The 15461-nt window shown below is 45.5% G+C and overlaps 1 protein-coding gene across 2 annotated transcripts in view; it reads right to left on the bottom strand.

Moving 5' to 3' along the window:
* Positions 1-15461, bottom strand: part of LOC140734335 (disintegrin and metalloproteinase domain-containing protein 9-like) — a 150719-nt gene that overhangs the window by 66574 nt on the left and 68684 nt on the right. For both annotated transcript variants that reach the window (XM_073058150.1, XM_073058160.1), the window contains exons 4-6: positions 4953-5031; positions 3240-3316; positions 394-604 (exon numbers count right to left, since the gene is read on the bottom strand). In XM_073058150.1, coding sequence (XP_072914251.1) covers positions 394-604; positions 3240-3316; positions 4953-5031 — 367 coding nt within the window. The remainder of the gene's footprint in view (positions 1-393; positions 605-3239; positions 3317-4952; positions 5032-15461) is intronic.

Here is a 15461-nt window from a genome sequence, read left to right as displayed (position 1 = left end):
CACAATTTCATACATGTTCCATTCCTATCCAAAGGAATTTAACCGTGTCACCCTCTACCTCATTGGCACATTAAGTATACGTCACAGTCGTACACAATCACATTTCCTTTTCTGGCTTCTGATGCGGACGGTGCTGACAACATGGAGTTTGTCTGCAGATTTTAGAATTGGCTTATTTACATTAGTTTTATTGAAGAAATTATGCAGTACGCACATGTTGTCGTCACCGGGCAAGAAAGTGGGTAGCACAGATCTATGCGCACACTGGTCATTACAATTTAGAGGGACCATTGTTCCTATCCTGAAACCCACAACAACACACTTGATGACAATTCCTGCATCATGACCTGCTCACTCACTACACCAAGCTAGAGATGGCAAAGATCAACTTACACGCAGGAAGCTCGTTATGCTGTGTCCATCACGCGGGTGCTGCTCTGTGCCATCGGAATTATACTGGGGCACGAAGCCAGTCTCATTGGTCACGCCGCAAGTTAAATGTTTTTCCAACATATCCTCCACACGGTACACCAGGTGCTGGAAGGTACTGGAATTCTCCAGGGGTTCAATGACATAATGCGTTTTGTCTGTGAGCAGCAGACCTCTGCAAAAAACAAAGTACAGTTACATCTGTGGCGATTGAAACTTTTCATTATCTTCACTGTGTTTGAATCTGTATTAAGCACAAGTAAACAGACAAGCACTATGATTGCACTAGATTACTGAAGGGAGGCTCCTGAGAGAGGAGTATCACAGAATAACTACTGTGGAAATAGCCCTTTAATTTGCTTCCCAGGACACTATAAGCAGAGAGCTTTCCCCAGAGCTCACGGGGGAGGGGGAGGCTGGAAGGGATTTCAGCATAATCATGCAATTTTTTCATTAAATGCTGGCACTGTAAGTAGAGTTTGCTTCTTTAGCGTAGCAGAAGTGGGCAAACGCCAACCAACTGGCAGGATTAACAACCTGAGATGATTCCATGAATACCGTAAACCTTAGCAGCCCTGCATTAAATACAGGACAGAACAGACAAAGCTGCACCACACAAAAACCCAGAGAAACTGAGCGGGCCAGATTGCATCAGGAGAGGGAAGTGGACAGTTAACCTTCTGGGTCAAGTCCCTTCTAGGGGTAAAGGTACACTTCAAGGATAAGATTTCAAAGTGGCCATATTAAATCTCTTCAAGTTATCAAAGGTGACCGCTCGTCAAGAACAAAGCTTTACGAGTTCCTTCTGGGAAATACTTTTTGGCACAGTCTGGTGCAATCCATAAGAGGTCTTCATAAATATATAAAGGACCAAAGCTGGCCTGTAGGTGGCAGGGTGAGACTGTGCTGGCAATCATACACTGCACAGGACATTTTTGGCAGTTGACTTTGCTCAGGTATTTTAATGTTGTGTTTTGACAAATACATTTTGAACAAGGCTGAACAAACTTGTAGTTGAAACGTATTTTCATCAATATTTACATGAACTTTATAACCAACTGCAAAAGCTCTGGCTTCTAGAGGCAACAAGTTACAAGTAGTTACAGGACCGGGCTGACCAATAGTTCAAGCTCCCTCTGGCTTTCCACGTGTGCTTATCCGAGGACAGAAAATCTGAAGGGACACAAAGGGCAAAGGCCAGCGCTTAATACCCTCACTCCGCACCAGACTTGACCTTGAACCCAGCAGGGGAGAGACTATTCCTCGAAGATGGAGAACTGCCAGCTTCACATCAGGGACGTGCTGCACACCAACAGAAACTCTATTCATCTGCATAGTCTCTGATCATTTGGAAAATGGAAAAAAAAAGAATGTGCAAATCATTTTGATGTTTTAAATCATAAAGAAGGTATGCCAGTGGTTATACTGTAAATGAGGAATTTGATACGTTATGAAAGACCGTACCAAGATTCTACACGAGTGAATCTGCAGATGCTGGAAATAAATAAAAATACAAAATGCTGGCGAACTCAGCAGGCCAGACAGCATCTATGGGAGGAGGTAGTGACGATGTTTCGGGCCGAAACCCTTCATCAGGAGTTCTGATGAAGGGTTTTGGCCCGAAACGTCGTTACTACCTCCTCCCATAGATGCTGTCTGGCCTGCTGAGTTCGCCAGCATTTTGTGTTTTTATTTTTTTTTACCAAGTTTCTACAGATGTACCATGCAAAGCATTCTGACCGGCTGCCTCACCGCCTGGTATAGAGGTTCCACTGCACAGCACGAGGCTGCGGAGGGGCTGTTGATTCAGTTGGCAACAAACCCTCCCCACAATCAAGGTCATCTTCAAAAGGCGGTGTCTTCAAGAAGATAACATCCATCATTAAGGACTCTCACCACCCAGGACATGCTTTCGTCTCATTACCACCATCAATGAGGAGGTACAGGATGATGAAGACCCACACTCAGTCTTTTGGGGACAATTTCCTCCCGTCTGCCATCAGATTTCTGAACAGTCAATGACCTCGCTATTCCTTACTATCGCAACTTATAGTGATTTCTAAAAATTTTAATATATCAATATATTAGCTTTGTGTACTGCTGCCACAAAACTAAATTCACAACGTATGTCAGTGATTAAAAAAAAAAGGCTAATCCTTATACTAATTTGATTTTTTTAATTCTTTAAATCTCTGACCAACTTTTAAATCCCTGACTATAAAAGACATTTAAGTATTTACAAAAGCCTTCAGGACAGCACAGAGGTGCAACTAGTAAAGCCACTGTTTCGGAGGGCCAGAACCCCAGGGGGTATCCATGTGAGGTCTGCATGTTTTCCCTGTGAGCAGATCATTTGCCTCAGTTACCCCCAATATCCCAAAGACATGAAGGCTGATAAGACTAATTGACACCTGTAAATTCCCTGGTGTGTAAGTGGTGGGATGTAGGATGTTGATGGGGACGTTGGGATTATGGCAAATGGGTGCCTGTTGGTCAGCATAGATCCAAGAGGCTGAAAAGCCCGTGTCCCTGTGGATGACGCTATGACTTTGACTAACGACACTCTGTCTGACCATTCTTAAGACAGAGCCACAGGATACAGTGCACGAGCCCTCTCTGCCAGAGTTTGCCTCCCCAGGAAGATGGGCAGAAACCTGGCTCCGGCACTAGATCGGCCCAACTCCAGCCAGAATACCAACTGACAACTGCGAAGCAGGTCCAAAGCTTTAAACCTGCAGCTGTCACTCACTGCCACAAGTTAACTAATGAATTACCCTGTGCAAAGACCGCTGTTACCTGCGTGCACTTACCTTAGCCCATCACAGGTGCTAACAGCAACCACAGAACGGTCCATCCCCTCCACAAATCCTTGGAAATGGCAGTGGTCCTACAGTAACAAAACATAGGGAAACATAAGAAGAAAATATGCCCCCACTCTAAAAACAAATGCAATTCAGCAGGGGAGATTTGGTGTAGTGGTAATCCCACTGGATCAGTAATACAGAGACTCAGTTATACGCTGGGGACACGAGTTCAAATCCCACCAAGGCAGAGGGTGAATTTGAATTCAATAAAAGAATATATCTGATTTTTGTAAAAACCCATCCGGTTTACCAAAGTCCTTGAGGGGAGATATCCTGCCCCCCTTACCTGGTCCGGCCTATATGTGACACCAGACCCACAACAATGTGGTTGACTCTTACAAATAAATGAATAAATTAAAAAAGTACCATTTTCCAAACACCTAAGTCAAAGCAGTAGCCCCTCAGGTTTGTTCCTCCTTGCCTTACCACTATATTCTTGTATTTTCACACATTCTTACTTGATATCCAAAACCCTATAAATTCACCTCGAATGCACAGGGTGGCTGAGCCTCCACACCCTGGAGAATTCAAAAAGTTCATTGTCCACAGAGCGAAGAGTCACTTCAGTCCTGAATGGCTGACCCCTTATTTGTGCCCCCCCACCCCCCCCACTGTGCTTACAAATGGTACTGGACACCCTACCTGCCTCAACTTCCTCATGGAGGTCATCCCCATGAGGAAGCTTAACTGAGGCAGAGATGTAAGTAATGCTGACAACCCAGGTCAGAGCGCGGCATCCTGTGGAGAGAGCCCGAGACAGATGGAAGGGAAGCCCTCTCGCCCACTCAGACCACGCCACACACCCACTTCCACCAATCCTGCACTGAATTAAAGGTCATGACCAATGTATCTGCTATCTCTTCAGAAACCTCTCTCAGGACTCTGGGATGTGGTCCATCCGGTCCTGGTGACCTATCCACCCTACGACCTTTGGGTTTGCCCAGCTCACCAGCATCATGTCCCAGTGGTCCAGTGTCAACTGGCACCTCCCTTTTACTCTTTGTATATCTGAAAAAGCTTTTGGTATCCTGCATTATATTATTGGCTAGTTTGCCCTCATATTTCATCTTTTCCCTTCTTATAGCTTTTTAGTTGCCTTTTGTTGGGTTCGAAAAGCTTCCCAATCATCCAACTCCCCACTCACTTTTGCTACCTTATATGCCCTTTCCTTGGCTTTTATGCAATTCCTAACTCCCCTTGCCAACCACGGTTGCCTACCCCTGCCATTTGAGAACTTCTTCAGTGGGACAGATCTATCCTGTGTCTTGTGAACTATTCCCAGAAACTTCAGCCGTATCCTCCTCAAATCCATCTGGGCAAGCTCCTCTCTCATGCCTCTGTAATTCTCTTTATTCCATTGCAATACTGATACATGTGATTTATGCTTCTCCCTCTCAAACTGCAGTATTAATTAAATCATATTATGATTACTGCCTCCTACGGGCTGTTTTACATTAAGTTCCCTAATAAGATCTTAGTCTGATTAACTCGTCTCATCATGGTGTGTCAGGGGTATGCTGCTTCATTCTCGTTGATTAAACACAAACAAGTGTAATAGATATTTAAGAAAAGCCAACAGGTTGGAATTGTACCCAAGTCTAGAAGTAGCTACTACTGATAAACTACCTTAGAAGACCATTTTGCCATCTCATCACATACCTTAATGTCTGGCTGAGATGAGATGAGGTCCCCATCATCTCCGTAAGTGAACATGGTGAAGTCCTTCACAACAAAGTCTCTGAAAGAAGACAACACCAACAATTTGAGCTCTTCGCTGTACAAACTCATCACAGCTCAATTTACAGATGCAATTGGCATTCCCATTAGAACTATCAGAAGCGCATGTTCACCGCCCACACATGTACAGCCTTTTGGCTTTGACCTTTCAATCTTTATGGTTTCTGTCAAGAACCAGCATGCAGTACAGGGGCGATGCTGAGACAGTGGCCGATGATACTGGCATTGGCTGCATGGGTGAGAGTTCAGGCTACAGAAGGCACGAATAGGCTTGTTGTACAGGCAAGGAGAAAATGTTGTTCAGCCCAGAGAAGTCCAAGGCAACACACTTGGAGGAGGGGGAGAGAGAGAGAGAGAAACCGAAGGAGTGAGTGCTCCTCCTTGGGTCTCTGAAGGCAATGGGACAGGCACGCAAGGTGGGACGTGCTTTCATTGGCCTAGGGTGGATTATGAAGAGAGGCTGGCCATCCTTGAAACATGCCAAATGCACGTGAGGCCCCAGCTGGAGCAATGCAAGTAGATATGATCAATGAAGTGACTGAGCTGGAGTAGAGCTCCAAAGCCACATTCAGGTTTGCTGACAACAGCATCGTTGACCAAATCGAGGGAGATTGAAAACCTAGCTGAGTGGTGCCACAACAACAGTCTCTCACTCATCATCTCCACAAAACCGTATCACTTCCATTTCACACATGTCTGCTCTCACCCCATCCTCCTGCCACCCTACCAGGGAGAGGGCTCCTCTTGTCCTCACCTACCATCCCACCAGTCTCCACGTTCAGCACATCATTTACTGCGAATTCCGCCTTCTCCAACAAGATCCCACCACAAGCACATCTTTCCCTCCCCCACTCTCTGGTTTCCACAGGGATTACTCCGTACGCGACTCTATTGTCCATGCATCACTCCCCACTGATCTCCCTCCTTGTACTTTTCCTTGCAAGTGGAACAAGAGCTACACCTGTCCTCACACCTTCTCTCTCACTGCCATTCAGTGCCCCAACAGTCCTTCCAGGTGAGGCAACACTTCACCTGTGAGTCTGTTGGGGTCATTTACTGTGTTCAGTGCTCCCGGTGTGACCTGACATGGATTAGGAGATCACTTCACCAGGTACCTACGCTCCACCCGGCAGAGAAAGTGGGATCTCCCAGAGGCCACTCATTTTAATTCCACTTCCCACTCCCATTCCGATATGTCTATCCATGGCCTCCTCTACTGTCACGATGAGACCACACTCAGGTTGGAGGTACACCACCTTAAATTTCGTCTGGGTAGCCTCCAACCTGATCGCATGAACATCACTTTCTCAAACTTCCAGTAATGTCCCCCCACCCCCCACTCCTTCACCAGTCCCCATCCCATTTTCCCTCTGCCACCTCATCTCCTTGCCTGCCCATCACCTGCCTCTGGTGTCCCCCCCCCCCCCCCACTTTCATAGTCCATGGCCTCCTGTCCTATCAGATTTCCCATTCTTTAGCCTTGTATCTCTTTCACCAACTTCCCAGCTCTTACTGCACCCCTCTCAGTTTCACCCCAGTTTTTTACTCTACTCACCTTTTTTCCCTCCAGTCCCGCTGAAGGATCTCAGCCCAAAACATCAACTGTACTCCTTTCTGTAGATGTTGCCTGTTCTGCTGAGTTTCTCCAGCATTTTGTGTGTGTTGCCGAGACTTCCGTTCAGCATTTAAAAATTGCTCCCTCTGATAAGCTTTAAAACTTTCCTCTGACCATAAAACTGTGCCCTCATGTTTCTGATACCCCTACTTTCAGAATAAAACCTACACCTTATCTGTGCCTAAACAAGGTATAATCTGCAGATGCTAGAAATCCAAGTTGCACCCACAGATTGCTGGAGGAACTCAGTAGTCCTGCTGAAGGGTTTCGGCCCGAAATGTCAACTGTACTCTTTTCCGTAGATGCTGCTTGGGCTGCTGAGTTTCTCCAGCATTTTGAGCATGTTTTCCTTATCTATGCATTTCATGTACCTCCAAATCACCCCTCAGCCTCCTTCCCTCTTGGGACAAGGAACCCAGCCTTCCCAGTGTCTCCCCATAACTAAAATCCTCCAACACCCTGGTGAATGTCCTCTGCACTGTCTTCAGTATAATCACATCATTGCTATAATGTCATATTAACTCCAAAATACCTGAAGTGCAGTCTAACCAGCACTTGGTTATTGGAACACCCCAACTCTTTTATTCCATGGTGCCCTACCTATGAAGTCAGGCATACTTCTTCACCATACTATCAACCTATGTCTCCACTTTCAGAGAACTAAGGACTTAAATCCTGAGATCTCACTGCTCACCAACATTCCCTTGGGCCCTGCACTCTGCCTACTCTACATTTATTTGCCTTCCCCAAAGTGCATCAATCTTTCACTTGTCAGGATTAAATTCTCTCCACCAATGCTCTGCCCAATTCTCCATCTGATCTATATATTGCTACAGCCTTGGATAACCTTCCTTGCCGTACACAATACCACCATTATTTGGGTCACCCACAAACATACCCATAATGCCTCCTACCTTCACAAACAAGTCATTTTTATACACATCACAAACAGCTCAAGGTCCCAGCACTAGGCCCTGTGGTACACCACTGGGAACATACTTCTGCCGCTTCCTCCTGTTTCCTCTCACTGAGCTTGTTTTAAATCCAATGAGCCGGTTTGCCTTAGGTTCATTGGTTCCATTTAATATCAAGAGAATGTATACAATATACAACCTGTAATTCTCGTTCTTCACAGACATCCACGAAAACAGAAGGGTGCCCCAAAGAATGGGCAACAGTAAAAATGTTAGACGCCCAAAGCTCCTCCTACTCCCCCCTCCCACGCACTAGCAATGACCCTCCCCCGTACCTACTTCAGCAAAAAAGCAGGAGCACCCTCCAACCACCAAGCAACAGCAAAAGCCCCAAGACAGACCCGATCTGTAGCACAATAAAAACTTATCGTTTACCCAACATTTCAACCTATCACAGGCTTTCTCTCTCCCTAAGGGACAGAGAAGTGTCACCCATTCTCAGCGAAAGAGTCCCATGTACGAGTCTTCTGGACCAGCTGACCATGTGGGACACTGCCAAATGCCCTATTAGAGTCCTTACGATGACAACTACTGCCTTGACTTCATCAGCCTTTGTTTGGCTGGTTTCTCTGGAGTGAAGGAGATTTAACCAAAGTGCAAATAACGTGAAGTCTGACTGAACCCATTCCTGCTGGGTACATCAAACACAGCGGCACTGTGCAGCGTTTCAGCTTTGAACTTCATGACCCCATTTCACTCATCTATTTATTTTGGAAGGAGACAGCAGTGAGTTTTATAGCAGCACCAGCAAATCACTGCCACGCACATGGGAAAAGGGTCATCGGTGGAACAACCTGGAAGCATTTCCATCACTCTTCCCTCAGACAGTTAATGTGAACAAAATATAGGCCAAAGGTGAAGAGGCTGCTGGATTTCCCATGATGGCTGGAAGCAGGCCAAGTTCCAGCAGCAGATGAGAGTCTCCCAGCACTCCAGGCTCGGCAGTGCGACGTGGAGCTGAGGAACTGAATGTACAGCAACACCACAACATATAGACACGTGTGCCCATGCACACATTAACCCCCACATACAATGACCTATGCAAACACACATAAACCCCTGCATATACCGACCCATATGAACACACACACAAACCCCCACATACGCAGATCCACGTGCACACAGACAAACTCCTCGACACACATGCTCACAAACTTCCAGATACATTGGCCCACATGCACACACATACCCACACGCACACACAGTAGGCACAAATCCAAAAAAATACATTATTCTGTTTCACTAAAATACAACACTATCTTGCTTGCTAATGCTTAGCTTGGTGACAGAACAAATACTGAGTACAGCAAAATGTATTTCCAGATAGCCACCGACAAGAGCTTTCATTCAGCAGTGTGAATTGAGATTTGCTGTAGTAACCAGCAATAATGTACTACATCGATCTGATGGAGGAACTCTGTGGGACGAGCAGCATCTGTAGGTGGGCAGAGGGGGGGGAACTGCTGATGTTTTCAGTTGAAATCCTGTATCAGCATCTCACCCCCTCCGAATGGCAGCCCTCTGTTCACCATGCACCAACTACAACCTAGTCACCAAGCCCAGAGGTAAAGTGCAATGTATAGTGTGTTGGTCTGACCTCTACCTTGCTGAGGAGAGGCAGCAACTCTCAGACAGCTCCTCTTACCCCCTTGAAAAGGAGTGCAGCTGAGGACCATCAGTGTCTCCCACACCATCAGCAACCCCATCGACACTGGACGCCTCCCGACCATTGCCACCAACCTCATAGTTCCGTTACTCTGCACTGCTCATTTCTCCCTTATACCAAAGATCCAAAAATCTGACTGTCCGGTAGGCCCTACTGTTGCTGCCTGTTCCCACCCCACTGAGCTAAAGTCTACATATTTCAACTCCATTTTGTCCCCTTGGTTCAGTCCCTTCCATGCTCTTTATCTCCAGAACAACCTTCAATTCCCTAGTCATGATCACCTCAGTTTAACAGTCCCTTTACATTTCTATTCCCCATGGAGAAAGCCTTAAAGCTCTCTGCTTCTTTCTCAACAACAGACCCGACCAGTTCCCCTCCACCATCACCCTCTGATGGAACAATTTTTCATTCATTTCCTCCCAATTTCTCCGATATCAAGGAGTAGCCATGGGCACCAGCATGGGCCCCAGCTATGCCTGCCCTTTTGTTACCAACATAGAAAAGTCCCTGTTTTAAGGCTTCACTGGTAATGCTCCCCAACTCTTTCTGTGCTACACTGACCACTGCATTGGTACCCACACTGAGATCATCAACTTAATCAACCTTGCCTCAAACTTTCATTTGGTTGATTTCTGCCATCTCTCTCCCCTTTCTCCATCATCGTCTCCATCTCTATGGACAAACTATCTACCAAAATCTCTTATAACCTACTGACTCCCACAATTACCTTGACCATGCTCTCCTGTAAAACATCATTCCACTTTTCTCATTTCCTTTCCCGCTGCCTCATCTGTTTCCAGAATGAGACATTCCTTTCCCAGACATCAGACATGTCCTCCTCCTCCACCATAGAACAGTTTCCCTTCCTCCACCATTAATGCTGTCCTCACTCGCATCTGCTCCATCCCACCTGCAACTTCTTTTTTTAGTCTCACCCAATCTCAGGAGAAGACTATTTGCATTTACCCTAACTACACCCCTCAACTTTACATACATCAGTTAAATCTCGCCTCAGCCTCTTCCACTCCAAAGAATAAAGACCCAACATATTCAACCTTTTCCTATAATTCAAGTCCCAGCAACAGTGTTGTAAATTTTCTTGCTGGAAAAGGTGAAGACCAAATCGTTGGCCAGAGGGACTCAAATAAGTACAGTTGAATGCACATTTTCCCCAATAGATTGCCAAATGTGCTGGAGCATGTTGAGATTATGAAAGAGATGGTGTTTGAGCTTCTGCAAAGCATTCGGATGCATGTCCGTGGGTCCAGGCAGGATTTATCCCAGGTTACCACGGGAAGTGAGGAAACAGACTACGGGGGTGTTGCCGGTTATCTTTGCCTCCTTACCAGTGGTACCAGAGGACTGGACGATGCCAAATGTTTTTCCACTGTTCCAGAAAGGTAAGAGGGATAATCCAGGGAATTATTGACCAGTGAGTCTTAACATAAGTGATGAGCAAACTATTGCAGGCCATTCTACGGGCCAGAAATACAAACATTTGGAGAAGCGTCGTGATATTTGCGATAGCATGGTTTGGTGAGGGGTAGGCCATGCCTCACAGGCCTAATCAAAAGGTAGAGTGGTCAATGTGGTGTATATGTATTTTAGTAAGGTTTGAAAAGGTTTCTTGTAATAGGCTCATCCAGAAAGTCAGGAGGCATGGGTCTATGGAAATCTGGCAGAATTGGCAGAGGGTGGTAGCAGATGGAGTGTGTTCTCCCTGGATGTCTGTGCCCAGTAGTGTTCCGAGGAAGCTGTCCTGGGACTTCTGTAGGAGGTACAGAAGCCTGAATGCACACATTCAGCAATTCAAGAACAGCTTCTTCCCCTCTGCCATCTGATTCCTAAATAGACATTGAATCCTTGGACACTACCTCACATTTTTTAAATATACAGTATTTCTGTTTTCTTGCATATACTGTAATTGATTTACTTGTTTATTTATTATTATTTTTATTATTTTTTTTCTCTTCTAGATTATGTATTGTGTTGAACTGCTGTTGCTAAGTTAACAAATTTCACATCACATGCTGGTGATAATAAACCTGATTCGGATGTGAAATAGCATTGGGCAATACACAAGAACATAAGACTATGGGAGCTGGAGTTGTCCAGCTGCCTCACCCCCCCGTTCAATATGACCACAGCTGATCTAACCCAAGTCATCCTGTCACGCAGGTGAGAAACTGCTAGAAAATTCAGCAGTCTAATGAACAAGGAGGCAATTAAAAGAGAGAAAGGACTCTGACTTGGTTTTGATAACACTTTTAATTGTGACCTTGAGAGAGAGAGAGAGTACGGCGCCAGCTGAGACACGAGCTGGGAAGTCACCATGGTAACAGCTCAGAGCGGTTGATCTAACGGACGGCTGGAATTTCGAATGGATTATAAAAGTTGAGGCTTTGGTCTGATAATGGCAGAGGAGACACGACGCGGGAGAAGTGCGGAAGCTACCCGAGAAACCACTGGTGGAGTTTAAGACTACCACGAGGGTGGAGGCCACGGACCGAGTAATTTCGACCCGTGATTACCAGTGTGGGTAAGAGCTTGCCTGTGGGGGTCTGCTGGTGGTGAACCCATGCCGTGGGTTAGTAGACCGTTCCCTAGAAGGGGCTCTGTCTGTGTGTGTCTGTGTGGGGTTCACACGAAGTGACTCTAAAGACTTCGGAAGCAAGAACAACTAAAGCTGCCAACTTAAACGTCAACTCAATTAACTCTCCCACTCTCTCCATCAATTCAACTTGACGCAACACAAAGTGAACTGAACTGCTTAAACTTACCTAACACCATAAGACTGATATCTACCTCTGGAACTATTACCTTTTTATCCACAGACACATTTACAGAAATATATATATATAAAAATAATTTATAACCTGTATCGTATTATCCAGTTTTAATTATATTAATTCATAGTAATAATAAATATAGTCTTAATTTATAGTAAACCAGACTCCAGGTGTGTTCCATTTCTGCTGGTCCTTTTCAACTTGTCACGGGATTCATGACACTACCAACTCTTTCTGCACTGGTTCCAAGTGGCCCTTACTCCTTGATCTTTCAAAAAAATGTGTTTATTTCATCCTTAAAAACTCCAGGTGTTCCTCGGGAGTGGATCTCTCCAGAGATTGAGCATTGTCAGTAAAAATTAGGCATTTGTTAGGCATTTCTGTTTTAAATAACCACTGACCCCCACCTAATTTACATCTATGTCCCTCTTTTTGCCAGAGAAGGCAAATAAATGCCAGGGGAGCATAGGGTATGTAAAGGGGTTTTTTTCTTTTTCTTTGTTACTGTGTATGTAATCAAAATGGTGTCTTTGTTTTGTTAAAAGTAGGAATGCTGGCGCCTGTGTTAATAGTAGGAATGCTAGCGTCTTTGTTATGATAAGTGCTGGAAGCTTGTTTGGGACTGTAAACTGATTGTTGGCGGGGATTTTGGGGAGTCGGTGCGATGGAGTGAGAGAGAGAGGACGGGATGCTGGAAGCTGGGCGACGGTCCCCGGCCCAAGGTGTTCGGTGATGAGAGGAGACGGAGACAGAGGAGTGTGGAGCGTCTGGTCGACCACCGAGGGGGTCCCAGGAGGCGGGTCGAGGAAGTCGGAGGGGATCGAATGCCAGAAGACTTCAGTAATTGAGCTCCAACGGTTGTGCATGAAGTGGTTTGGACTTTGATAAGTTTGGCGCCTTGTTTTTTTCTCTTATTCATATATACTGTATCATTAGTAATCGCTTAGTTATAGTAATCTTTATAAATTGTACTCATTTAATCGCATAAGGTGTACTGTCTGTTTTTGGGCGAGGCGGGGACATCACACAGCATCCACACCAGCTGATTACCCAGTTTGGCGGGGCCGAAGGCTGCTCCCCCTAGACTAGAACGAGTTTGAGCGATGCCTGAGGCAACCCCAGGGGTTACAGGTAGGACACAGGGCCTACTCTGCCATTCCATCATGGCTGATTTATTATCCCTCTCAACCCCGTTCTCCTGCCTTCTCCCCATAATCTTTGACATCCTTATTAATCGAATATCCACTTTAAATATACTCAATGATTGAGCCTCCACAGCGTCTGTGACAATGAATTCCACAGGTATGCCACTCTCTGGCTTAAGAAACTCCTTATCTGTTCTAATTGGATGACCCTCTCATCTTGGGCTGTGCCCTCTGGTCCTAGACTCACCCAGTGATGTGGGAGAGCAGAATTGCTGGCTTAAACCAAGGGATATTTTGGCAGAAGAATCGGTGACATGGATAGAAGCTGTGCAACTTCACAGAAAGGTGGGCAACTGTTTACAGGAAAGGGTGAATAGGAACACAGAGATTAAACAGCATATACTAAAAATCTAAAATGAAGCAGAATGTGCTGGATCGATAACAGTTTGTCCACTCTCACAAGCCTGTCCTGTCAGAACCCTATTGTGCTTTTCCAGCATTGTCTCCCTCCTTTCAAAGTAACATCAGGAACGGTAACTCCGCCACTACAGGGTGAAAACACGGGTCACCTGCTACAATGGCTGCCAACTGCTGTTCAATTGCCACAACCCCTGACTGAGTAGACCTGTCTGGATACTGTGATTCCAAAGGAATGCAAGCACCAAGGTGGGGCTGTGGAGTTCAAAGCTCCAGCTGCCCAGACTTACTAAGGAAACAGAGTGCAGCCTGTAGACCATACACCATTACACAGCAAATTGCAACAGAACCCCCCTTAAAGCTGGAGGAACGAACTACAACTGTGCCATTTTCCACAAGTCATCATTGCATCCACAACCTGCTGTGCCTCCAGCTCAAGCAAGTATCGAGATGGAATCCTATAATATGGGACACTGCGGGCAGCACAATTAGTAGCAGTCCTTGCAGCCCCAAAGAGTCTGGTTCAATCCTATCCTCCATTGCTGGGTTTGCACCTTCTCCCCGGGACTCCAATCCAAGAGTATGTGGTTTAGTAGGTTGATTGGCCACTGCAAATCACTTGATGTAACTATGAGAATAAAGAAAAGTCAAGTCACTTTTTATTATCATTTCGACTATAAACTGCTGGTAAAAACACACAGTAAAAACGAAACAATGTTCCTCCAGGACCATCGTGCTGCATGAAACAACACAAAACTACACTAGACTATGTGAGACAGCACAAGGCTACACTAGACTACGTAAACCAACACAAAAACTACACCAGACTACAGACCTACACAGTACTAAATAAAGTGCACAAAACGGTGCAGTACAATAATTAATAATAAACAAGACAATAGGCACAGTAGAGGACAAATTCCAATATAATAATAATTGATGTAGATGTCAGTCTGGACTCTGGGTATTGAGGAGTCTGATGGCTTGGGGGAAGAAACTGTTGCCCAGTCTGGTCATGAGAGCCCGAATGTTTCAGTACTTTTTGCCAGATGGCAGGAGGGAGAAGGATTTGTATGAGGGGTGCGTGGGGTCATTCACAATGCTGTTAGCTTTGCGGGTGCAGCGTGTTGTGTAAATGTCTGTAATGATGGGAAGAGAGACCCCGATGATCTTCTCAGCTGACCTCACTATCCGCTGCAGGGTCTTGTGATCGGAGACGGTGCAATTTCCGAACCAGGCAATGATGCAGCTGCTCAGGATGCTCTCAATACAATCTCTATAGAATGTGGTGAGGATGGGGGGTGAGAGATGGACTTTTCTCAGCTTTTGCAGAAAGTAGAGATGCTGCTGGGCTTTCCTGGCTATGGAGCTGGTGTTGAGGGACTAGGTGAGATTCTCCGCCAGGTGAACACCAAGAAATTTGCTGCACTTAACCAACTTAATGGAGGAGCCGTTGAGAAGGGATTACGATGGTCAGCACAGGCGGTGGATTGTAGGGCCAGAAATTTTATGTGTCTTCTTATTCAACACTAAAGGAAGTTGAGGCCATGCCAAAATGTATATGCAGCGAAGAGCAGACACTGGTCCACAGTGCAGACTTTTTTTTAGATTATGAGGACACTCAGCCCTCGTTTATTGTCATTTAGTAATGCATGCATTAAGAAATGATACAATGTTCCTCCAGTATGATATCACAAAAACACAAGACAGACCAAGACTAACTGACAAAAACCACATAATTATAACATATGGTTACAACAGTGCAAAGCAATACCGTAATTTGATAAAGAGCAGACCATGGGCACGGTAAAAACAAAAGCCTCAA

Source organism: Hemitrygon akajei, chromosome 1, assembly GCF_048418815.1.
Source record: "Hemitrygon akajei chromosome 1, sHemAka1.3, whole genome shotgun sequence".
NCBI lineage: Eukaryota > Metazoa > Chordata > Chondrichthyes > Myliobatiformes > Dasyatidae > Hemitrygon > Hemitrygon akajei.
Note: the sequence above shows the minus strand (reverse complement) of the source record. Positions and strands in the feature narration are given on the sequence as shown.